At 39.0% G+C, this 25,368-nt stretch overlaps 1 protein-coding gene and 1 long non-coding RNA gene across 6 annotated transcripts in view; both read right to left on the bottom strand.

Annotated features, from left to right (window-relative positions):
- Window positions 1-15,338, bottom strand: part of ppp1r12a (protein phosphatase 1, regulatory subunit 12A) — a 42,751-nt gene extending 27,413 nt beyond the window's left edge. For 4 of the 5 annotated variants that reach the window (XM_016673037.1, XM_007555288.2, XM_016673038.1 and 1 more), the window contains exon 1: window positions 14,996-15,337. In XM_016673037.1, the coding sequence (XP_016528523.1) occupies window positions 14,996-15,232 (237 nt within the window). In that variant the 5' untranslated portion in view covers window positions 15,233-15,337. Of the gene's footprint in view, window positions 1-14,995 lie in introns of all 5 variants that reach the window. The other variant, XM_007555287.2, reaches the window with a different exon arrangement.
- An 8,684-nt stretch (window positions 15,339-24,022) lies between these two features.
- The window catches only part of LOC107836598 (uncharacterized), a 30,560-nt gene continuing 29,214 nt past the window's right edge, over window positions 24,023-25,368 (bottom strand). Inside the window, exon 4 of the long non-coding RNA XR_001662535.1 lies at window positions 24,023-25,350. This is a non-coding gene — a long non-coding RNA (uncharacterized LOC107836598). The remainder of the gene's footprint in view (window positions 25,351-25,368) is intronic.

Genomic DNA, 25,368 nt, shown 5'->3' with positions numbered 1-25,368 from the left:
CACAGAGTCGTCAATCTGCTCCTTGGGTAATTTTGCTAGTTAGCAAGGCACGCCTGGAAAGAGTCAACACTTTTCCATGCATTCTCCAAAGCTTTGTAAGACTTTCCACACAGATGTCACTGAAACTCGATGAAAACCAACTAAAGAGGGAAAAATAAAAAGATTACCGGTACTTCTTTTTCAAAAAAAGAGCAGTAATCTCTCACCCGCCCACCATCTGAGCATGGTTGGTTGGTGATTATCCCCGCAAGGTGGTTTGGTTAGCTTTTAACTCTAAAATGTAATCCTCATTTGAAAACTGGTTTGTCGATATTAAGCCTGATAATAACATTTGATCATCTGAAACACTTAAGTGTTACTACAGGAAAAAAACAAAACAAAAAACAAAAGGGCAGATACCTTTTTACACTCCCATGAGTATTATTCCTGTGCTATGTGTTATGTGTGTGCTTTCTCTAAAGTAATTTGATTTGGAACAAAGACAGGTAGCCTGTTGAGACACAGAGTGTGCAACAGCAGCCAAAACGGAAAAGGAAAATAAAAAATAAAAACATTAATTCTCTGCATAGTGAATGGGTTACATCACCCATTAGTACCGTCTGAGTTTTCACTTTTACATTTCCAAAAACAATTACCCAAAGCAGAGAAAATCACAGAAGCCTCAGCTTGTTCCCTTCAACTTGTCATAATGCGTTTCAGTTTGTATTTTAGAATATGAAGGGGATTATCTATGCAGATAATATCTATGGCGTTGATGATGGCGAATGTCCCTTAAACGCGTCAGAGGCCTTCCTGTGAGGGCCGCTCCAGGCAGCTACCATACTAATTCCTTAATGGCTGTCGTGTTTTGTGGTCGACAATAAAGTTTGGTGTCGTAGCCTGAAGGGAACGTTTTCAAACATCACATCTAAAAGCCTGCGATGTGAAAATTCTCCTACATGTAGGAGGCAGCACACGTTTCTGCATACTGAACAGACTTAATCCAACATTTGATACCTAGCAGCAGACAGTCATTACACACTAAACAAAAGGGTATCCAGGTAATTAATTGAATTCACACGGGGAAACTCATTAGCCAATCAACTCAGCCACTGACATAAAGACGTGTGCTAAGCCTGCACACATCAAATGTGACGCAAGTCCTCTTCCTACATACGTTATGCTTTAAACCTGTTTGGGTGGTGTCATTCAGAGAGGAGGCGGCGAGAAGGCAAGCCAGCTTCAAACATACCAGTGTGCGCAAGAGAAAGCAGGAAGAATAGCTTTTAAACAGAGTTTAAAATCATCATTTATAGTTGATGCATTTTCTTAAATGCCATGTAAAAGTGTAATAGCCTCTACTCAGCCAGCTGATGAGCAGTGAGGGGGCAGTGCTGAGCCACACAGCTGGAGAAAAACGTTTTCTCCTGACTGTAAATGAAATAATTAGTCGTACTACTCTGTTCTGTTTATATTGGATCCATTTATTGATCCTTTATAAAAAAAATAAAAAATAAAAAAAAAGGAGAAATAGCTGAAACCCCCCCAAGCATTAAATGCACCGTAATTGATGTTGTCACTTAGTGAGACAAACAAGCTGCGTTCCCGCCGCTAGAGCTGATAAAAAACCCTGTGCATAATGGAAGCTGACACTTCTGGGAAGTTGATGCAACAGCAAAAATAAAATGAAGCACTACGCCAAATCAATGGACACAGGAAGCTCCATTTAATTGGTCGATACAGTTTAATGTGGGCTGGGTGACCAGCCTCTGAAAACAGCCCTGCTAATCCATTAGGGTGCACACAGGGTGGTTATCAATGCAGCAGCAAAATAAAGTCAGAAATGCAATTATAAAGTAATTTAATTAAAATTTTTGGAAAATGTGCAAATAAACATGCAGATAGGTTTCAACAGATTTGCTTAACTGCACTTTAAAAATATCCTGCATTTTAATATGTATATAAGTGTTTTTAAATGCAAGTTATTACCATTTTGCTATGGTTTTATTGAAATAACCCAGGTTTGCTACAACCATACTTTCTGTAAACTTGTCCTATTGGAGGCCTGAATGTCCAGACCAAACATTGATCTACACAGAGATATGCACATATTTTTAATACTTAATCAGTGAAAAGCTCTCCCATCTGACTGATGTCGGACACAGCCATGGGATTATCTTGGAGTGGATCAGAACCAGGTGAATACAGAAGGTACATAAGGAGTTGTATAATCCTAAATTAATAAAATGGGATTGAAGTGGTGTCGTCCACTAGAGCCATAAAACAAAATGGACAGCGTCACTCCACTGGGCACCAAACAGACAAATGGGTGGTTGTTTGGCCCTACAGCAGAGCCACACAAAGAAAAACACAAAGAGAGGGCATGGGTTCAGGTTTTGTTTGACTACATTAGAAATGTAAATAAACAGAGAAAATCTCATTTTAAAACACAGCAGGGTTCCATGGAAAGCCCACAATGCATTTCTTTAAGCAAACCCCAGAGAAACAAACAGCAGACCAATGTTAAATGGAGAGCATCTTGCTAACTTTAAGGATTTTCCTTCTAATAAACGTGAGAGGATGTAAATGCCAAGAATCCCTAAAAAGCTTTTGCGACTTTGCAGGAAAAAATAAAAATCCCTCCACAAAGCAAAACAACAGATCTCATTTAGAAAGGGGACAGGTATTGCTATTTTGGGTTTATTATCTAGGAGGACTTTGTGAACAGAAGTCCAAATTTAACATGAAGGAGACACTTGAAGACCCCTCCCATCCTTGACTTCCTCTAGCTGCTTCCTCAGATGTTCAGCTCAAAGCTCACAGAGATAGCGGTTTGTGGGAGCTTCTTCCCCTCTCTTTACAGCAGCAGCAGCAGCCACTGCCTGTAGTTATGGCAGAATCACTGTCATTACTATAGAGGAGACATTAATAACTGGCATTACACAACAAAGATAAGGTTTACTGCATATCAGCATTATACAACACCGATAACAGAGCACATATGGATACTAAAAAATGACTTGACTAGGGAGGAAAAAAAGTATCCATTGGGAATATCTACATCCAAATAAAGTCTAGGTGGATTGGTTGCTAAAGGTTCACTGAGAAATTGGCTCGTGTCTGGATCGGATGATCTACAGCACGACCTGCCCTGATAAGAGATAAGAGTCAGGAACCTTTTGCCTTCACTGAAAGCAGCTGGTAAGCAGTACCAGCTAGCAAGCGTTGATGGGTAATGCTTACTTCCCATTTCAGTATGAGCGAGGGATCTAAAAATGAAGTTTGAAGACACATAAAGCTGTGCGTCGTCAAAGAAGAAGCTATATATAAAGAGGAAACAGTTTTCTAAAATATGCCAGTGGTTCACCCAGGTTGTGAGAGAGCAGGACTTAAAAGATATGAGGAGCTTTCAACTTTTATATCCTAGAGCTTCCTAACTTTAGAAATACGACTCATGTTTTAGAAATGCTAGCCATACTAGCAGCTAATAGAAGATTCAGAAAACTGTCAAAATATTACTCTCATAAAAATCTGAATGTCCTAAAAAGGCTCATGATAAAATGTCTACCAGCAGGTCAAAGCGTTAGAAAAATTGGGGTTCAGAACTTAAACACAAAATTTCTATTGGTGCATGTCAAGTTATTGTGTTACATTTAATAAATTAAACAGAAAGAATAGTTACAAAAATACTGGATGCAAGGGGAAGCTGTGGGAGAATTTTTAACAGAAGGTCAGAGTCTTCTTCTCAAGAGTTGTGATAAACTTCAGTTGGAATTAAAGTTCTAACACAACCGCAACACATTTGTACCATCTTTAAAAACATGATATAAAACTAAGTGATACATTTGGTTAGAGAAATTATATTGTTTAGCGATTAATGATTATCAATACCATTTTATACAATGGAAAGTTACAGTCTGGCAGATTTATATAAGCTGCCATTTTAACACTTAGAAATTCAATGCAACTCTATTCCTGTGGTTTTAATGAGATGGGAGAAAACATTCTGCAGATTTACCTCCATTCACACACTGACACTTTTACCAATCACTTCAGTTAGTGGTTTATTCTATGGATCAAAACCTAAATAATAAATGAAAGTTTTAAATAACCTTATTTTAATTCGATTAATGAATATTTTATTATTTCTGCAGACCTATGAATAATTCTTGCCTTAAGATCTTCAGCACGCTATACTTTTGGCAGCACATTTGGGTGGAATGGCATCGCGTAAACAGCATTTCTTACTCAGGGTCATAATAGTCAATACTCAACCCTAACTGCTGTGATAATGTATTTATGACTGAAAAGTTTAGAGGAAATAATCATTCACATGAGCTTCATGTGCATATAAACATGTCAGAAAGGAGGAAGAGGATATATAAATTTAATGTAATTAATCCAACATCCCTATTTTTGAAATGTCACCTTTCTGTTAAAAAAAAAAAGAAAGAAATTAGAGATTAGTCTCCTCCACTCCCTGCAGTAGTAATACTTCTTTCCCCAAAGCTACCTTGTCAGTCAGAAGCGAGGAGCTGGACTAGCACACCAGTGTAGACATTCCCAGATAAGTAATACTCCTAGCCTTGAGGCTTCAGGCCTCGGTGCTCTGGCCCCGCCTCCCGGCCTACGTCATTGGCTCAGAGGCGCACAGTCACTTCCACAAAAGGAATTCCTTCTTACAGCCTGCATGCAAGTATGACTACATTATGTCTCTGCGTTTGCATATTTCTGTGCGCCATCAAGGTGAGCCAAGCACTTTTCCAATGAAAACACAATAAAAGCACACAAATATGGATTACTGGGCCTCCTGTGATCAGAGTGCGAAGGTTTTATTGGTGATGTGGTGAAGCCTACATCTGTAAGCGTGAGTGCATTGACTCCTGAGACAAAGAACTCGCAGCTCCTGTGCAATTGGCAGGATTTGGGAGGCCACAGGGTACAAGGGGGGAGGGAGGGAAGGCGCTGCAAGGCAACCAGCTGGGTCCCTTAACTAGATGAGCTGTTTGGAGATGGAGCCAAACTACAAACACGCGCACACACACACACTTGCAGCCTTCGCCTTCAGCACTCCAACTGCTGCTGCTACCGAGGACAACCATATATGGCACTGGGATTCCCATGGAAAAAAAAAAAAAAAAAGACGACCAGTGGGGGGGGGGATGCCAGCAAGATTTTAACTGTACATTTCATTTTGGCTTTCGCTCAGCGGCTCAAACAAAACCCCTGCTTCAGAGCCAACTATGTTTCCATGTGAGGGGTCGAAAGGCGAGAGAGAGAGAGAGAGAAAGAGAGAGAGAACAGCACAGCCAAGGTTGAGGGGTCAAATAGTCACACAGATACAACTTCTGTTGACGTATTCACTAACAGAGCCCTTGTGCGGCGGCTTCTGCAGCAGCAGACAGGGGATGGAGACTCACTGACGGAGCCAGACCACAACAACCTTCCCTGGCATTACGTCGCTCCTCATGCCAACAAGATCAAAACCCAGCAGGTTAAATAGATGGCATGGACGCCTGAGCTGGCCTCACAGGGCTCCAAGTGATCATCAGCAAGGATTACTACAGATCTTTATAATGTTACAGAACCACAACTAATTCAAGAAAGAATGTAGCAGTGAGGAAAAATGTAAACAAGGACGGTCAGTTTCTCTTAGGCATGGGCTGGATGTTTGGAAAAAAAAAAAAAAGACACAGCAAGGTTTTTATGTGGTACAGCTTGAAAAAACGGAAAAAAAAAAATAATTTTACATCCTAGAAAAAGTCACTGGGGAACCCGGTATTGCCCTTCCCCTACCTGTTGCTGCACAATGTCAGTTACTTAGCTGAGAAAAGAAACATTTAATTCAGCTGTTTGAAAACAGAGGCAAATTTATTGAACGAAACTTGCTTTTCCTGTATTTTTGCTTACGTCTATGCTAAAAAAAAATGTTTCCAACATATTTGTAAAAATTATTATTTGAAGCAGCAGAAATAGTTACTGTTCTGTTAAAAAAAAGCAATCTGATAATTCCCCTTCATTAATCATTTGCATAAATATTGATGCCAAGTAAAGTGGACAATGTGATAAATTTGTTCCCAATCAAAAAATAAATAAATAAATAAAGTGATGAAGCTGCACTATGGTTTGGTGGGGAGCGCAGACAGATGTGTGAACCAATACGAGTGTCCATGTTCTGCTGCTGTCAGTGATTAAAGCTGAGGGAATGGAGAAGCAGGCTCACAAGCAGAGCCTCAAAGAGGAAATGAGAAAAATAAACAGCGACTTCCTGTTCCTCTCTGGCCTAAAATCTCCAACACAGATCCCTCCTACCATGACCACCTTCGTGAGGCAGATGAGCAGCAAGTAATACATCTCAAGTTTCAAACGCCGAAAACAAAAGCGCATAATTTTGCTTTCCCTCTTGCTAAATGCATATTTAACTTTGCTAAAATGTTGAGAGAAAATTAATTTGACAGAATTATAAACTACAGAGTTTGATCACGACAATATAAGGAACATAACTGACGAACTATAAAACACGTCTGCCCTACATAGAGATCATAATTTATACAGATTGCATGCTGTTGAATTTTTAGTGTGCTGTACAGCAGCCTGAGTGCTTTGGGACATTAATTATTCATTTTATAGTCTGTTAACTTCACAGCATGATTGACCCCAGTGACCTCACATTTATGCTCTAGAAAGTATGGAAACAGGTCTTTGTCTGAACAAACTGCAATCATACAATGCATTCAAAGTTTCCTCCCTCCCAACTTGCGGTAAACATTTGAGCTTTATTATGATCCAAATTATCAATATGTCTTACGATGACATGCAGATGGAGTTGCAATAAAGATATAAAAATAAAAAAAAACACCCACACTTTGACATGAGTAAAATCCACATTCGTTTCTAGTCCTGGGTTTTAAAATCTAGCAGGTGTAGCAATGACCAACAGTTCAAAACAGATGGAAGAAATGTTCTGTTAAATTGTGCGCTTCCTGTGTGTCTCCTTTTGCTGGCAAAAGATGCAGCTGTTTTAAAGAGTGAACAAAAAAAAGCGCTTCCACCGACAACAAGTGGACACGTGCGTTTTCCCTTAATTGTGCTGGAAGCTCTGGAAGACAATGAGCAACTCGTGAGCTCTGGGTCCAGGTGTTTTCACTTCAAAAACCAGCTCATAAAAACACACTCAGCGTGAGACAAGCGACTGCCGCCAAGCTAGCAACAGCAGAATGGCTTCAAGAAGACCTGGCTCAAGTGGAAGACAGGCACACAGTGCCACAGGGTAGGAAAAAAACAAAAGAAAAACAAGCTGAAGTCATCCTGCAAACATTTCATAGCAGGTCAATATCATGCTGCGTTTGGAAACGTGGATGCAGCACGAAACGCAAGTGCTGGTAATTAAATCGGTTAAAGCACCTAAAAAGATCATTCATTAATTCATCTAAACAAACTTGTAGACGAGGAATTGAGGTTGCACATTTATCATCGCTCTCAAATGCCCTAGTAATTAAAACAAGACGACTATGTGGTATGACTTAAGAGGATAATTAAGATCAAGGAAGTTCACACAGACTAACAAACATTAACCAGACAGCTGTTGGTGGTGTTGAGATTGGAAACAACTTCCTTTTCATAATCTAGTATAATACAGTACTTGTAGGTTTGAGCATAAGTCAGGTTAAATAGAGATGAGCCGTTCAGATGACAGTTCATATCTACCTGCAGTTTCACATGGAACTCCATAGTAGAAACCAAAAATGTCAAGTTCAAGCCCTGCAACCTTTGGATGTGCCCAAATTTGAGCAAGCCGAATCAATTGAATGACACCAGTGGTATAAACCTTTCAAGCAAATCCCAAAGGGTTTTTACATTTTTAAAAGCAGAACACCAGCTCATGTCTGTAGAATCAGGTGTGTATTCTAGTAAAAAAAAAAAAAAAAAAAAAGGACATTCGTGTCTATTCAGGAAATTCTTTTTATGTTTAATACACCGTTTTTGGGTTTCTGATAAAGATAATGGTAAAACAGTGAGGACATATTATATATAAAACAAACAAAAAAATATTTAACGGGGTTTCTTTTCTACAACTACTGCTGCTGCTGCATGAACACAAAACGTCTTTTACATGAACAACATGACTGTCAAGTCACTAAATCACTGAATAAGAATCCAAACATCAGACTGCCAACAAGCTGCAACACTGCAGCATGTTTCTGCAGCTTGCTCCACCGCCGTCTTCAACGTCAAGTCACATAATCATCCACCTATAGCTACAATTAGCTTTGTACATCCACACATTTTCACTGAAGAACATCTCTCATGCATTTCAAAGTCCTGTATTAGACTGTCAGTCAGCACAGATCTAGACTGTCTGCCATTCTAACAGGAATGTCCTTGAAACCGAACCATTCCATGCGTCTCTGAATGTGTGTTTAGGGTCGCTGCTCTGGTGGAAAGTGAAACTCTACGCCGGGACGAAGTGCTTCGCAACCTTAAATGGGTTTTCTTCAGTAGTCTCCTCTATTTAGCTCCAATCCGACTTCCTATCAACTCTGGCCAGCTTCCCTTCATCTACTTGAAGCGATGGGGATGGTGTGTTCAGGGTGATTTGCAGAGTAAGTTTTCTGCCACACACAGTACTCAACAAGTGACCGGAGCTCCTTCTTCTACACGTTTGCTTTGAAAGTCACTTTTCTGCTTTAAAACATATTAAGAGCCACTTAATGCAGTGTAACGGACAAGTCACTGTTCCTACAAAATCTACAAATGCATTAAAATTTCAATTTAAAGTGGGACATCGTCTCAAGACGATGCGCAAGGAACCACTGATGTGTCACAATCAGCAAGATGACCAGACATGTTTGCAAAGTGTCGGTGTGCAAATGCCAAAAAGACTTCCTGATGTTGATTATGGGGTTGGCAAAGAAGTGGAATGAAACTGTGAGTAAGGCCAGCTTGACAAGGAGACACCTGCCAATTACACAGAGGTAAAATATACATGCTGTTGGGCTCCGTTTCTTAAATTAACATTCTCAGTCGTGGAGCCGGCTCTCGTGATTCTTTCAGACTGGAATCCAGCGCAGCATCTGCCTTGTAGAGCAGGTTGGAACATTTAGACGGGGAAATTATATTCATCTCATTTCAGAGTGGAAGTCGTCATTCCCATTATAGCAAATATCCTTCCTCTTTTTGGAAGTGTGTTACTTCTACTTTTCTTCATTTATTTTGTAGAGTATTAATATGGTGAAGCTGTTTGATAGCTATACTTAATTTTGTCGTGGTGGCTGAATGCAAAATAAATGCATCAAAAAGGCCAAGAAAGCATAGACAAATGTAATTTCAAAACACAACGAAATTCAGCTGTTCTTCGTCCAACCTTGAGCCAGACAAAGAATAAAATCTAGACTGTTTATATTCAAGACCATAAATTATTAAACTCCATCTTAATTTATTCAGCAATTTGTTAGAAATTTATGAGATGAACTAATATGGTTGTCATGGCCAAAGAGTCAGTCGATAAGAAAATCTCCAGAAAAAAAATAAATAATCTACTCGATGACATATAAAAGTTAAATAAAGGGTTCTTCTCAAAAAAGTTGATTTTGCCGTCATCATACATTATCAGATGGTGCAGTTAGTCTGCACTTTACACAATGCTGCTATTAGAGATGCTGTTTGAAGGTCTAATCTGTGGATTAGGATAGGCCATGGTCAATCATTGGCATTTTTTAAAAAGGGAAAAATGTAAATGATTGAAAAAAATAAATATAATCTTTTAACCTTTATCTGGTTTTAACTTTTTAAAAAAGTTGATAAATCTATATCAGCCTCAAATTGTGAGTTATTAGTTTTGATGCATTAACTGAATGAAAAATGTATATTTTGTTGCTGATCTCTGATCAGAACCAAACCAGATGATGTAATAGCACAATGCAGATGTCATGTGCAATACTGTGAAGTCTTTATCCAGCACTCTTCAGATCTCTAATTCGTGTCGATTGTCAAGTCGGAATATCTGACAAATTTCAGCAAACGACATCTTTCAGTCACTAAGGTGCATTCATCTAAAGCTAAAAAAGAAGGATGTTCTGCCTCAGGCGGTGACTCTGGAGGAGGGGGGGTTCATGAGAGGATGTGGCGCTGCTTTGAAAGAGGACAGCGACGCGTCAGAGGCGTTCTATTTTACTCCTCTCTGTGGCAAACTGCGAGCCTGGAGGCACAGCCAAGAATATCAGGGCCAGGCCTGCAGTAACGCTCACAATTATGTAATGTGTTAACATAACTGATGCTCATCTGGACCAGGAGAAACACAGCCGTCTTATCATCGTTCGCCACATGCTCAGAAATGCTTCCATTACCGACTCGTGAGGCTGATTCTTGTTTGGAACTGCAGCACTCAGCCAGACGCTCGCTCGCTCGCTCTGCACGGTCTGTTATGCAACTCCCACTCGGTCCATGCAAATCCACCAACACGAGTCACTGGTAGCCTTCCGAGCAGTCGTCATAGAAACGGCGCAAGATAATGTTCATAGACTTTAAGGCTGTAATGAGGGTGTGTAATGTCAACAGACACAGGCATTGTAATGTCCAACTAACATGTTGAGCTTAGCCGAGCCCTGCCTCCCCCCCCATTCACTCACTCACACACAAACACACACACACACCCTAGTCTTTGGGATCAGCAAAGTGTATGACTGCAGTTGGAAAGTTCAGCTGTGGGTCAGTGTGGAGATTTTTCGAACGTGAAGGAACAAGCCTCCATTCGCTCCACTCTGCTGGTGGAGCTTAGTGGGCAGAATTCAGGCCGGCCGGAGAGACAGACCAGACAGGAGAGGTAGAAGTGACAGCTGAGGAATGTCTTCTGTGCTCCCTCTTTGCTATGGTTTCCAGCGACCGTCATGTGAGGAATGCCCAGGGTAGGACAGCAGGTCTTGGAATGTTGCCCTCCGAGACCAGTTTAGCCGATGGAATAGTAATCTGTAATCTCCACTCATCATTGGAATATCTCAGGACAAACTCTCAGTTATCCACCTAAAGTGCCTTGCCAAAGTACTCATCTCCTTTTAATTTTTTTTTTTTTTTTAAAAAGGTCAAATTCAATGTAGTTTACTGAAAAACGTTATGAAACAAAGCATTGTATAGTTGGGAGGTGAAAGGAAAGTAATATTTATTTCTTGAAGGATGGGTTAAGATTTCTCATGGCTTTCTTTGCGACAGATCAATGCAGTGATCAGTCATCTGTCAAAACTCTAGATTGGCATCAGTGACAATCCACGAGAGCAAATCTATTCAGTCTAGTTCTATGCTTTGTGCTGAGTAATGTCATGCTTTATTTATTTTACATTACATTCAAAATTACTAATTGCACTTTCTGAACCATTTGAAAAAAGGTTTGTTGCAGTTTATTTTTACATGCTTAACCTAAGTAGTCAAATTTTTATCGTCACTTTCTCTATTGCTTATTCTACGTTGGCTGTTGTACTCCTACTTGACTGAATAAATTAAACATGTGTTGTTATTACATATTTGACCAACACTGTGAATCTATTGGTGTATTTAAGTGTAATGTACTGGTGCAGGGTTACCAAATAAATGTGTAATTCAGCACATTTATATCTGTGTTTAACCTCAGACATCGTTACCCGAAGTGAAAAATAAGTGGATTGGTGCATCCCTACTGAAAAACAATATATTATTTTTCTTCCACGTCACAAGCATGCACTTTAGCAAGGCATTGTACATCTGTAGTTTATTGATGAAAATAGCAGCTTTAATCAATGCATCAGCTTGTTTACAAGTCCTTCACTTGCAGCAAGTCTGCGATTTGGACAAAGACATAACCTCCTGCCTGAATGACACCAGGCCGGCAGTGCACAGCAGTGCTGCAGACTGAGTCATACCCAAACTTAGTATCATATCCTGAAACCCAGTTAGGAGAACTTGTGGTGGTGGCATTTTTAACCCTGAACTGCTCACCAGGAATGGCAGAGATATTGCAAGTGTAGAGTGGGCCATTGTGAACGTGACACACAAACGGAGGCGGAGGTCAGAACATTTCAAAGGATGTCCTACAAATATATTACCATGTAACAATAAATAAGAGCATCACAGAGACGATGCAGCCAAAGTTTTGCTCATCATTTTTTGTGTGTCAATAAAAAACACAAAATCCCCACAGCTAAGCTCTGCTGTGCAACTAAAAGCTCATCAGCTTCTCACGTCTAGAGATCATTCAACAGGAAGAGTCAACAGCAAATTGTTCCTGGCTCCAGCTCTTCCCTGGACACAGGTCCAAATAACGACGTTTCCACCTGACGAGTTTGAACAGGGGCCTTGCTGATTCCAGATTTTATTATAGGAAACTCAGAGCAATGAAAATTGCATATTAACCAGAACTATTAATAAACACAAAGAGAAGAGATCCTGTGAGAGAAAACACGGCTTAGACTAAAAGGCATCCATATCAAAAAACTGATTTTACAACAGCACAACAGAAACCTCTGAACTTAATGACTTCACACCTTCTTTCCAAGACTTAAGACACGAGCAACCAATGGTAATGAGTAACCACTGAATCCAAGATCATTTTAACATAGAGCCTCCATTGTTCCTTCAGAATGGGGCACCTTAGGAATCATTAGAAAATGATTCCACAACTACAACTGTTTTCATTTATTATTTACAGTAGCTGCTTGAATACTATAAGTTTATTTCAAATGCAACAAGGCAAACAAGGCAGCGTACTGAAGGCAATGTATGTTGATTATGTTCCAACATTTGAAAGTCCAGAATGCTTCAAATTCCATTTCCAACCCAAAATCACCATTTGTACAAATCTTCTCTCTCCAAGCAGACCATAATATTCCCTCAATGTGCACCGAAAGTATAGCTGCCCTATTATTAGTACTGGATCAGCGGGGCTCCAGAAAGCTTGTAAATAAGAAGTGTTGCATTGTTTGCCTTGAAAAGATTTGAATCACATGGTAAAGAACCTCCTGATGTCACAGAAAAATGACTGCTGGCCAAGTCGGGCTAAAACGGGCAGCGTTGGGAAAATTCAGTTAAGTTATTGACAAATGAGGAGAAATTAATCTTTTTCAGACGTTCCAGAAGGGCTTCTCCACTGTAACAGCCTGATAATCTGTCCCCAGGTTCCCTCTCCGTCTCAACCATGCAGGTGACAGACAGACAAAAATGAAACTGTAGTAGTGGTATTACCTTCATATGCACTGATGAGGCATTTCCTAGCCATGCTCCACATTTCTTTGACGCCCGACTTAATGGTTTCAAAATTTTACATTAAAAACTAGTTGACTCATAACAGAAAAAATGTGCAGCAGCATGATGCAGTAATCTAAACATTTCTCAAGATACACTTTTAACAACAACTTAAAACCAAACCCGGCTGTAACTTGGGTGCAATTCTATGGCTGCAGTTTTATTCCCGTCACTGGATTCAGTAATCCAGTTCACTTACTTATTCGTTATTTGTCTTTACAAGCTGAAAGTTTTTAAAATCTGAGATAAAGTTAATACATTCAGAACTGAATTGGTTATTCATTTAACTCCTGTTACACTGTATAAACCAGGCCTCAGCATCACACAGTCTTACAGCAGTCATGTTTACTGTACATGCCAAAAATCAACATATCATTTACGTTACAACTTTTTTTTTGCATGTTTTATAGTAAATTAATGCTTTAATTATCGAATAAAAACATAAAGCGAGGGAGAGCTTTACATCTCATGTTTGTGAAACGATCACCAAATAAATGCGTTCAAAACTGGTATTAAGGCTGTAAAAATGTCGGTCTTCACTTTATTTTAATACAGATCTTGAATTAGAAGATCTGTACAGCTTTACGACTAGCAACGTACCCGGCTATATGTTACCAACAGCTAGATCTGCATATAAACTGACGAAGAGGACAGTACGTCCATTGCCGAATGGTCGATCGCTTATTTTATACTTTTACTGACGTGTATTTCTACTGATCCGATTGCTTAATTCTGCCGCAAAGTCTAGAAATCCTGCAAGTGCTGAGCGAGGCTAGTGGATGTAGCTCAAGTGATTAGCGGGCAAAATGTTAGCTTGGGACGGATGACATTACAGCCAAAACATCCAAAAGCCAGCACTATAAACTTTTTGTTTAAGCAGACAAACAGAAGAGGGTATAGTTGTTTAATTTTAGAGGCCATATGTATAGCTGAAGTAGTCAGTCAACTCGGCTAATGAATGAATTAAGCTAAAGTGCAAAGCCGCAAGCGACAGTTATATTAGCATGCTAACGCAGTGCTAGCTTACCCCTAAATACATTAATTTCTTTCTCGATTTGGACATGGGTTATGAAAACGAGTGTTAAAGCCAACTACAACCTTCTGATGAAAATATTGCAATGGTACTATTGGTGTGTAACAAAACACCCAAACTAGCCGCTTCTTCCTCTCCAGAGAGTAGTCACCGTCGCGGCTGTGGGTATATCAACAAAACGACTTTTACTGTTAGCCAGGTAGCAACTCTTCACCGCTGAATGCCTGAGAAAATCCATCATTAATGACAATTCCTTCTGAGGTGGCTAGTTTAAAGTATTCCATATGTGATCGGCAACCAATACTTTCTCTAAAGGTCAGAAACACTTTTCAAAGTAGTTTTTTCACATCGGCTTTGAATGTGAAATGCAGCAGAACAGCAATTAGACTGCACCCAAAGGTTTAAGATATGTAGTCTCAAAGTAGTTAAAAAAGGTAAAGGAAAATCGGTCCAAAAGGGGAAGTGTGTGAGTCAATACCCATTCTGCAAATTGTGAACATGTTGTACATAAGATGATCAAGCTCAGGCAGCTAATGGCTTCAGTCCTCTGCGTCGAAAAAGACGAGTCTGCTCGGTAGGTAAACAACGGGATGAGAATGGCTTCCATTTGACAGGTGTTCCAGGGCATGCAGTGGCTCAAGTAAAGGGATATTTGCGTCTAAAGGAACCAACTGTGCCAGTGAGTGATATTACAAACAATGGCAATGAAGCACAAACCTGGTGAAGCGCAGTAAGACCGTCTACATTGGCGTAGTTGATGTCAGCGCCTCGGTCAAGCAGACGGAGCACCTCCTCGGTATCACCGCTTGAGCAGGCGGCCAGAAACACGGCGCCATCATCGAACTTCACCTTCGTCTTCTTCTTTTTCAGAACAGGAGGCTCCTGGTCCGTCTCCGAGCCCAGCCATCGCTTTAACTGTTCATTCCTTTTCTGCTTGGCGTCCGCCATCTTCATCCCCCTCCTGTCTCGGGCTTCTTATCGTGCTCCGAGAGAGGGTATACTTTATAGAGGCACTATCCCACAGCGCACTGGGGCGTGGGAAGGGAGGGCTGGGGAGGAGGGGGAAAGAGGCGTCTGGATTGTTTTCCATAACCTCGCGAGAACTGGTTCCCAGGAACTGCAGTACAAAAGGACAAAACAATTTCATACTGTATTATGTGTCGTACACATTCACTGGAGAACAGGTTTAACAATTCAGAAAATGTAGTAAATATAAATAAATTTTAAAAGTACAATTAGTGAATAATATTTAAATTCCTTCCTCTTTTTTATGCATTTATTTATTTACATTCCTGGTGTCATGACTAAATACACAAGCGCTGCAAAATTGTAATTTTCTTAATTATTTTTTAATTGTAACCATGTTAGCGTTTCTTTTTTTATTACTTAATCAAACAGATTCATCAATTCAATATTCTTCAAAATACATAGTTGATGATCTGACTATTTTTGTACAAACTAAAGTATGTATAAATGTTAGGGTATGTCCGTTAATAGAAGAATAGAACAGAAAATAATAGAATAGAACAGAATAGAATAGAACAGAATAGAATAGAATAGAATAGAAGTAACCTTTGCTGACCCACAGTGGAAGAAATTTTGGTGCCAATGTATTTTATCACAGGTGATAAAATACATGTAAAAAAAATGGAGACTGAACGGCAGGAACAAACATAAAATAAAATAAAAAAAAAACATAAAAATAATACTGTGCACTAACAAATACCATACTCAATTTAAAAGTAATGTTCAGCAGAGTACACTGATTTGGAGAAAGAAACGTACAAGATGTACAGACTAGAAATGGAAAAAACCACAAAATACATGAATATAATATTCTTTGATCTAAACTATTCTATTGTAGCTCTGACTGTATATTTATATAAAGGTTTATATAGAAGTTGTACCTCCACCTCAGTTTCAGGTCTTTTGCATTGCCTTAGTAATTTCCTCCAGTATTGCCTTGTGTTTACATTTATCTTCTCATCTCCCAACAATTTGTGGTTGTATTGTGGCAAAATGTAGAGAGACACTGCTTTACAGCTTATTATGGTAAAACAAATTATTTGAATATCATTCCTTACAAAAAAGAAAAAAACTGTGCCTGTCTTATATTTTAAGTTATTTTTATTTTTATGAGTGCTGCGCAATGGCTTGCAACCCTTGGTATTATAACTCTTAAAGATGTTTTATTATTGTAAGGCGTGATGCTAATTAACTGTCAACACTGAGGTGGGTAGTCTTTTAGTCTTTTATCTTTTCATTTCAGGAAGTGGAAGGAATTTTTTTTTCTCTCATGCTAAACAAACAAACTTTCATTGTCAAGGTATTTTCACTTCGGTGCACACATAAATGCATCAATGACAGGGCTCTACCAGCTTTGTCCCATGCAATCTATTTGTTTCCATGTCATGGAAACGCGCTGCTTTTCACAGAGAGAAATAAAATCCATCTCACCAGAGAGCACCTGCAGGAATTTGATAAGTAACACTTGAAGAGCTTGTAATGTCTGGAGGACTAAAGCACCTTGGTGGTCCTTCTCAACCTGGAGCAAAAACAAGGTGGTCAGGCATAAAGTCTTTTTTATTTCAACACAGCCATCTGTTATTGTTGGCAGAGAACCGTGTATACTCAGCAGGAGCTGCAGTATTACCTTCTCACATGTAAGTTGAGGGTATGAAGTGTGGCCCTGGTATTGATTGTTTTTTTCCTCTCTGAGGAGTCATTACAGATGATGATGTTATCTCTCTCTCAAAAGTGAATGTACATGATTAGATGCCACCCACCAAATGTGGACCTGACATCCTGGATAAAAATCTGTTCAAGAAAAAAAAATCTGAAGCATTTATGCAACTGTGAGCCATTCATATAACATTATTATTTTCTCATTTAGGCACAGAAATTGTGTGACTGTGAAATAATTTTGGTAATTTAATTCGGCAAACGTTAGGAGGAATGGTTAGCAGAGATGGCGTGGGGGAAAGGCTGTGATTCCCCTGAGTCATAAGGATGTGAAACATCATCAGCTTCACTGTCAGGTTGTTGTCCAGAGGCTTCAGTCAGTGTTGTCCTCAGGGAAGTTTAAAGGCACACCTGATAGTGAAAACTGAGGTTTTCCAAAATGATTAACCACAGCTCACTGTGTTAGCATAGACTTAACAATTAAGCAAAATTTGGGTCCCATATGCTGTAATGCATGCATAGACTTTATTTCATTAATGTAATTGTTAAATATCTTGGAAATTTGCTATTTATATATGTATAAAAAGAGACTACCTGCTTCAGTAGAAATAAAAATTAAATACAGGCAAGTTATTCTTCACACGAACAATGAAATCCAGTACTGTGAGCCAAATCAAGTCTATTTGATCAGACTGTGGCACTACTGAGCTATAAAGGTAGCCATGGTGGCTTTAATGGTTCCAGCTTGTCTGCTTTACTGGGTGTATCATCTTCGATGCCTCATGAGGTTTAAGTCAGGCGAGTCAGCTGGCTGGTCAAACACAATGATATCATGGTAATTACACACCAAACTCTTCAATTGGTGTCAAATAATGACCTGCAGAGTCCTTAAAAAGGAGGTTATTTTTGTTGCTTGCAAACATTTTTCCTTTCACTAAACTTTCCATTTGTAGGTATAAATCAACAAAACAATCAACAACTCAGTGGCAGTCCTGGAAAAGCTTCTTCAGGGATCCTGAACAGGTGTCAGAATCTGTTGACAGAGATCCAAAAGTCTCTGGCACAACTTCCCCGACTCCCATGATGCAAGGGGAGGGACAAAGATCTGATGGAGTCTACACTTCCCCAGATGCTGTTGACAGAACATCTTATAGTCCATTTCTCTTCTTTGTAGGAGTGTCATGAAAAGAAAATCATTGAAAAGAAAAAAGCCATTTGAAGAGCCATTTGTAGTTGACCATTAACCATAAAAGGGGAAAAGCAGAAGCACAAAAGAAGGTGCTCTTGTCAGACAAGACTAAAGACCCTTTTTCTGCCCTGAAAGCTTCCAATCTCTTTTACATATACCAGCATTCATGGATGGATCCTGTTTATGCATCTAGTTGGACAGCTTCACTTATATAAGTGATACTGCATAAGCACTACACTCAATGTTTGAGCACATTAGTAATTGCAAGAATCACAGACTAATCTTACGCTAAGGCTGTTTAAGATTACATTTCCAGGTAAATAGGGACTTGCCGATAATCATTTCAAACAGTTAGTGATGTGACACATGAGGTTTTCCCAGGTAGATTTTAATGTCTGACGCAAACCATGATCTGTCAGCACCCGCCGCTTTGATCTCCTCTGACTGTTGCTCCTATTCCCTAAAAAAAAATAAAACTCTGTGGAAGTGACTCAGGTTTGTCAGTAACAGAAAATTATGTCTGCACTCTCTTTCGGTTTGTCTGCAGCATCAGAGACGGTCATGTGTGTTGATTAACAGCAAAAACAGAATGTCTCAGTGTTGGCACGTTCACAACCGTATGACATCAGTGCCAGTACTGATGTCTGAATTCTCAGAGGAAGCTCTTGTTGACTGGTTAGGTCGGGTATTTCTTAAGGGAGATGCTTACAAGTGTGGTTTGTGAAACCAGATGAGGTGTGCAAGTCAAGTGTGGAGTAAAGACAGCTGGTGAGGGGGAGGCTGGTTGTTTGTCTCACTTTGTAAATGTACAAGGGTGCGTGCATTTTTATTTGGTCTACTGAGGATTAGTCAGTTTCAACCAGCCCCTTTTTGGGAAGTAGAAGATGGTATTGTCAAACAGTTATGGAGTCATCTAACCCAATAAACTGATCAAAATCAGATTCTTACAATACTAATTTACAGTCACCATAATGTTTCAAGGGTTCTGCATAATAGGAGATAGCAAAAATAATCAGTTTTTTATTAGGTTTTCACATACCAGAAATTACACGATGTTGTTATTCATTACACAAAAATAAAGCTGACTGCATGGCCTCAACACCACAAAGCTAGTTCTGTAGTGTTTAGTGGGGCTACCTTCTGTCATTTCATTGGTTCGGCAAACATAATACCTGCACAAATTTCATAATAGAGGCTAATAATGTGCAGACCACCACATTTGACATAGTTAGGATCCTCATGTTGAAGTTGTCACGTGAAAAACTCAGATCAACGTCAGTTCCCAAGAGAAAACTGCATTGCTAATGGTTTTGGAAGCAGACAGAAGGGATCTGTTCCTGATGACCTCATGGGTGACAAAGCAAGAAACGGTTCTGCTTGAGTTTTCTGTTGTGCAAACTACTCGGCAATGAACTGAAGAAGTCACAGCAGCAGCCAAAGAAGAAGCAAGTTGTCTCTGTTTCAAGCTACCAGCGTGTCAGTGCAGGTGACCCAGACAAATAGCACTCAGAGACTGGTGACTGGTGAAGTGTGGACACCTCAGTCCCATCTGAGAGAAGCCAGACACCACACTTACATGCTCCCATGTCACCCAAAAGCCTGTTGTTGGCGCCCCCGACGCTGACACACTCATCTCCCTTACCAACAGCCTCTTTATCAGGTCATATAGAAATAGTCATGCTTTGATGTTATCAGAAGACTTTTAAAAAGTGATGTTGAGAATTAGGCAGATGGGGATTCATCAGGCCTTCTGACCCTCTCAGTCAGACACCATCAGGCCTGTTTTTATCGTGCCACAAAAACGATTTTGAAACTGTCCCTCACGTAAAAAACCGCAAAACAGACCACTGCAGCAAAAATGTTTTTGTTGCTGACTACTAAGGAAAAAAATCTTTCACAATTTTCCCACTTGTTTGGAAACCATTTGGATAGTGCAAATATACAATTTTCTCACCACAATCAACATCGGAACGCCATAAGAAACTGAACCATGTGAACCATGTATACAATCACTATAGTGATTGTATACATGGTTCACATGGTTCAGAATAATTTGAGAGTATACTCTCAAATTATTCTGGTCAGAAGCTTTCATCTAGTGATCATAAGTGTCGATGTCATTTAAGTTACGCCACTATCAAGCATGGTTGTGGTAACATTATGATAATGGTAGTTGATGACGACAAAACTGTGTTTTGGGGGAACAACGCTAACAAAAAAGGGGTTTAAGTCTGCATATACTGTATAGTTTTCACTTTAATTAAATTTGAGAAAATCCACTATGTATCCAGCTGGACTTTAAGTTGATCTTTCCAGCTGATTTACGCGCCCAGGCCTTGGTTCCTGTTTCCATGTGGCAGCAATTAATGTTGCAAATGCAGCAGAAATTTTGAGGATAATGCACAGACATGAATTTGTGCCTGCAAACTTCAGTCAGAATTTAAAGAAAAAATATGCATGCATGTTAAAGTCTGTTTGCACTGCGCTAATATGCAGATATAGCCATCCTGGGATTGAGCAGAATTGGAGGAGGATTACTTGCAGACAACAGCTGAGCTCTAACCCCCGAACAAAAATAGGGCCATTGCTTTCACCCAGCGGGGCCTATATCACCAGAGCATCACTTGATTCTGCTTATTCAGTCCCACACCATTATGCTGGCTGGATAACAATGGAGGTTTGACAATGCTAACTTGGTTCAAGTGTGTGGAGGCTGTGTTATGTCTGGCATTTGCAAATGAGCAGAGGACTTAGTGCGTGATGCAGACACGTTTATTTCGACAGTGCATGTTCCTTTAAGACCAAATGAGTGGCGAAAGCCTAATAACACTGGGCTATTTGAGTGACCTTGTTTCCTGGAGAAAAAAGGCTAATAATAGGGCAAAATCTGGAGCTGTGGTGGAGCTTGTAATAGGTTAGAGCTAAAGGCTACAATGAATCATTTCATCCACACAAACCATAAAAAGAAAGAAAAGAAAGAAAAGATTAAAAATAAAAAGATTTTCTGCTGTCGGAAATATAAATCGTCATTGATGCAAAAACGAAGAGGAGCGTATATCTGTATCCCCATGATTGTAGTGGAGGCTGTGAGACATATTTAGTGCAATCTTTCAAGTCTCCAACAGCTCTCTTGTGCCCACATGCATGCTCTGAGTAATTATTACTTATGTCAGCAGTGGACATGAAGTGGTCCTTGTCCAGACTGACTGTCTTAACCTGGTGAAAAACAGTAAGCAGAGCAATTTTGTTGAGCTCTGATCATATTAAATATATGTAATTTGGTTATGAAAACCACAAGTTTGTAATTGAAGATGATGTACAAAAATTTTTTATTTAGACTAAAGTGGTTTTGAGGAAAATAATTTAATAGATATTTAATACAAATATTTAATATTTTCATGTCCTTTCAAAGATTTAGTCTTGAGTAAATTATGTTGCACAAAGAGGTGGAAGTAGAATATAGTTCTTATTAACTAGATACTGGTCATATGTTTACAATGATTTGAAATAAAGAAAACGTAAAAGCACTTTAATGCTGATTCACTAGATTGACAACTATAACTAATAGTTCACAACAGTAACAAATTTTAGATAGGATTAAATTGAATTTAATTAAATCCTAAATTAATTTCCTTACTTACCTTACTTAATTTCGCAAAATGTTGAGGTATTTATTTTATTGCTTCTTTGGATATATTCATGTTTATTCTACAAGCTCGAGTAAAGAATTTAAAACATAAATTCAGCTACAGCCATGAATGTTTTTCATTTAGCTGATGGTTTGATTAAATAAATATAGGTTTAGTTATCTAACTAAATTCAACACAAATTAATAACCCTGTAGGCTACCCTATGACTAGTAAACTCAAGAAGAGTTAATAAAAAGTAAATAAAAAGTTTCTGAAGCTTGTCGATCAACACTTGTTAAAATTTTTTTTTGTTTTTATATCCAGTTTGTGAGTGAAAAAACATATTAAATCTAATTAAAGTGCAGCTGAAACAGACATTCCCATACTTTGTATTGTTCCACTGCCAATACTTATCTCCTAGATCTCCTCAAGGCTTTGGTTATCCTGTTTTACAGTTCTTGTTTTAGCCATAGAGCCCTGTGCACTCATTATTTCCATTCACCTTGATGAAAAGGATCATGAGCGGAAAAACAGAGCTGTGTTTGGTGTCTAAAGCCTCTGCTCTGTCAGCTTTAAAAATACCACTTACACGCTGTGAACTGAACTCAACCCCGTGGATGGTCAAGGTTTGTACGTCTGAACAATTCATACCCTCAGCCCAACGGTCACAGATCGTCTCGTCTATCACGAGCGGTACTTCCAGGGTTATGATTCTGTTACCAGGTGCCATACGTCTTGTTCTTTTAATGTGTTAATCTCTCACAACCTTCATATTCCTAACACTTACTGAAAAGATATCATTGGGACTTCGTCAAAGCCAGCAACAATTAGTGTCAGCTTAAAAGAACTACCCCCAGTGAAGTGAATACTTAGAATACAATTGTAAAGGAAATTCAAAAGTACTTTATGCCATGCGTCTTTATCAATCAGCAGACAGCCATTAAATCTGCATTAACTCTCTCTAGTTACACAGAAAATGACATCTGGCAAAGCTCCAACGCCATACTTCAGAAAGAAGGCCTGAAGCAGCAGCTTTAAATAGATAAGCATTACTTGTGCTGCTCAGCTGCAGTGAAACCACCCACATATGATTATAACCCTTTATGCAGCTATCTGGCAGTATTATCTGTACCATCTACAGCAAACCTTTCTATGTGCTTCAGTATATGTTTCAAGATAAACAGAAATGGATTCTATTTTGTCTCAATTAATAAGTGTGAAATATATCAATGTTTTTTCACAAGGTGAAAATCCCACTTCGCTTTGTGTTGATTTTGAAACTGTGGCGAACAGAAACAAGTGAAAAGGTCAAGCTCTTTCACATTTATTTCTACCATTGTCTTATAATTCGTAAAAAAAAAAAAAAAACACGTTTGTCTTGCAGAAACTAAACCTCAATTAGAGGGACAGTCTTAAAAACTGGGTCAAGAAGACAGCTGCCAATACATAATCCTCCATGAAAAGTTTATATTTTAACACAGTGGATGAAGTCCTGGACACATTACTGGCATTTATTGCACTGGCTGACTGTACATTTTGACTCAGCAGTGTTATCAGTTAGGTGTCGACCTCACAAGAAGGTGTGGCAATGTTGCAGCTGACAAGGTGAGAAGTGACACTATCACATATGGGATCTTTTAAAAGCTCCACTTTGGTCTTGCAACAAAGAGCAAGAGAATGGAGAGTTCCACGGGAGTGGGACCTACACAGAAGGTGGGTTAAACAGAAATGACTCTGGGTCAATTTGGTCTTTTTGTAGCCCGTTTTCTACCCATGAAATGCCAATTCAATTTGTTTTGGTTTCTTATCTCTGTTGTTTTCTGTATATTCTCATTATATATTTCAGAGAAGGGCCCCTTAACAAACCAAAATAACTCTTAGCAATCTCCTGTTGGTAGATCTATTGAGTCATAACCATATTTTCTAACCACAAGTAGAATAAATAAGAAGTTATTTTTTTTTGTGAAAATAGTTGGTTGTCATCAACAAACGTCAAATTTCATCCATAGTCTATACTTACTTTCCTGCATAAAATGACATTGTTTCTAAAACTGTTTTTGGTGCAGGACAAACCCTGCATACTCATTAAGAACTTTTAAGATAAAACTGACAATTTGGCATTATTTTTGATGCTTTCAAGACATACATTTGCACTTTTATTCCTATAACAAATTCTAAATAGATAATCTTATGTAGAACAGGATCTGTGCCAATAATTTGAATTCAGATCCTGATGCATGTTGGAAGATCAGTACTGATTGTTATGCTAGGCTAACAGTAAGCTGCAAAAGTTGATATGTTTTCAGAATATTTTGCATTCCAGGACTAATTTAATTCATCCTCATATATGTTGTAAATCTATTTGACTTATTCAACAAGTTACAAAAATAGACAGCATATGTCTAAAACTTTAATACTTTCTTCTTATATTATCGATTAAAAAACACACCGAATTTAAACTTTCTAATAATGGAATTGAACAGAAGATGATTTAACTACTGAGTAACAGAAATCTTTATCAAGAACAAATAATTTTCAAGTTTGGTGCTATTTTCAGTTATACATGTATAAATAAAATGTATACATGAGTTTGTTTTTTATCAGTTTAGTGATGCTAAATAAGTCCAAATTCTTATTTTGACATCCATTTCAACTGATAAACAAACAGAACAAACACAAAAAATGTTTTTCCTATCTTCCTATCTTGGATTTGATAGGAAGTCCAATCCAAGATAAACGGCCAGATTGTTTTCAAAAGGTTGTGACATCATCATAACAACCTTCGGTGGAGGGCCAGTGCTAAAAATAGCAGAGAAGTCAAAGCGGTGGGACATATATGTCCATGAAGTGTGCAGAGAACATTCTCCAGATAACAGCAGATGGCTCTTAGATCACCACCATCGAGGTGTTGGTGTTCACCTGTAGAGAAGTGAAACACTTCCAATGTGGTTGCTGTATTCAACAAGGGGATGTTCTGTTGAGCGTTTGTAAGCATAAAGTGGTTCTTGATCTTAATTACAAATGTTACAATGGAAAAAAATATTGTTTCATCCTCGAGGCCAGCAGCTGTGCAAGAAGGATGTCGACCATAGTTACACCCCAGTGACTGAGCATCAGTAACTTAACTGTACAGTGTGTTGGGAAAGTATTTAAAATCACCCATACAATGGGAATGTTTAGATTGAAGCATGCATTTGTTACAATGACCTCAGTTGGTTACACTCTTAACCAACTGAGAGTTGCAAAAGACTACTTCTGCATCTCTTGTTGCTAAGGCGCTGCAGCATTTCTGCTTTTTGTGTCTATTAAAAGGAACTCAACAGCAGCCCCACGTTTCTTTTAGAAACAAAAATATATGCTTAAAATGATGGTTAAATCGCACAGCATGAATACAGAATACACTGAAAAATCCCCAAGTTCAGGAAATCCTGAGTTTCATAACAAGCTTTTCCCAGCTGATGATGGATGGAAGCCCTATTTCGGCTGAATGAAGTCATCATCGTCGTGTGTTTCGCTCATGTGCTTGATGAGCTTGGCCCAAGCCTGGCTCTGCTGCTGGGCTTCTCCGCTTGCTGTGGGGAGGGAGGAAA

The sequence above is a fragment of the Poecilia formosa genome, unplaced genomic scaffold (genome assembly GCF_000485575.1).
Source record: "Poecilia formosa unplaced genomic scaffold, Poecilia_formosa-5.1.2 Scaffold69, whole genome shotgun sequence".
NCBI classification, from domain to species: Eukaryota; Metazoa; Chordata; class Actinopteri; order Cyprinodontiformes; family Poeciliidae; genus Poecilia; species Poecilia formosa.
The sequence above is the reverse complement of the archived record's forward strand: the minus strand, read 5'-3'. Positions and strand labels throughout refer to the sequence as shown.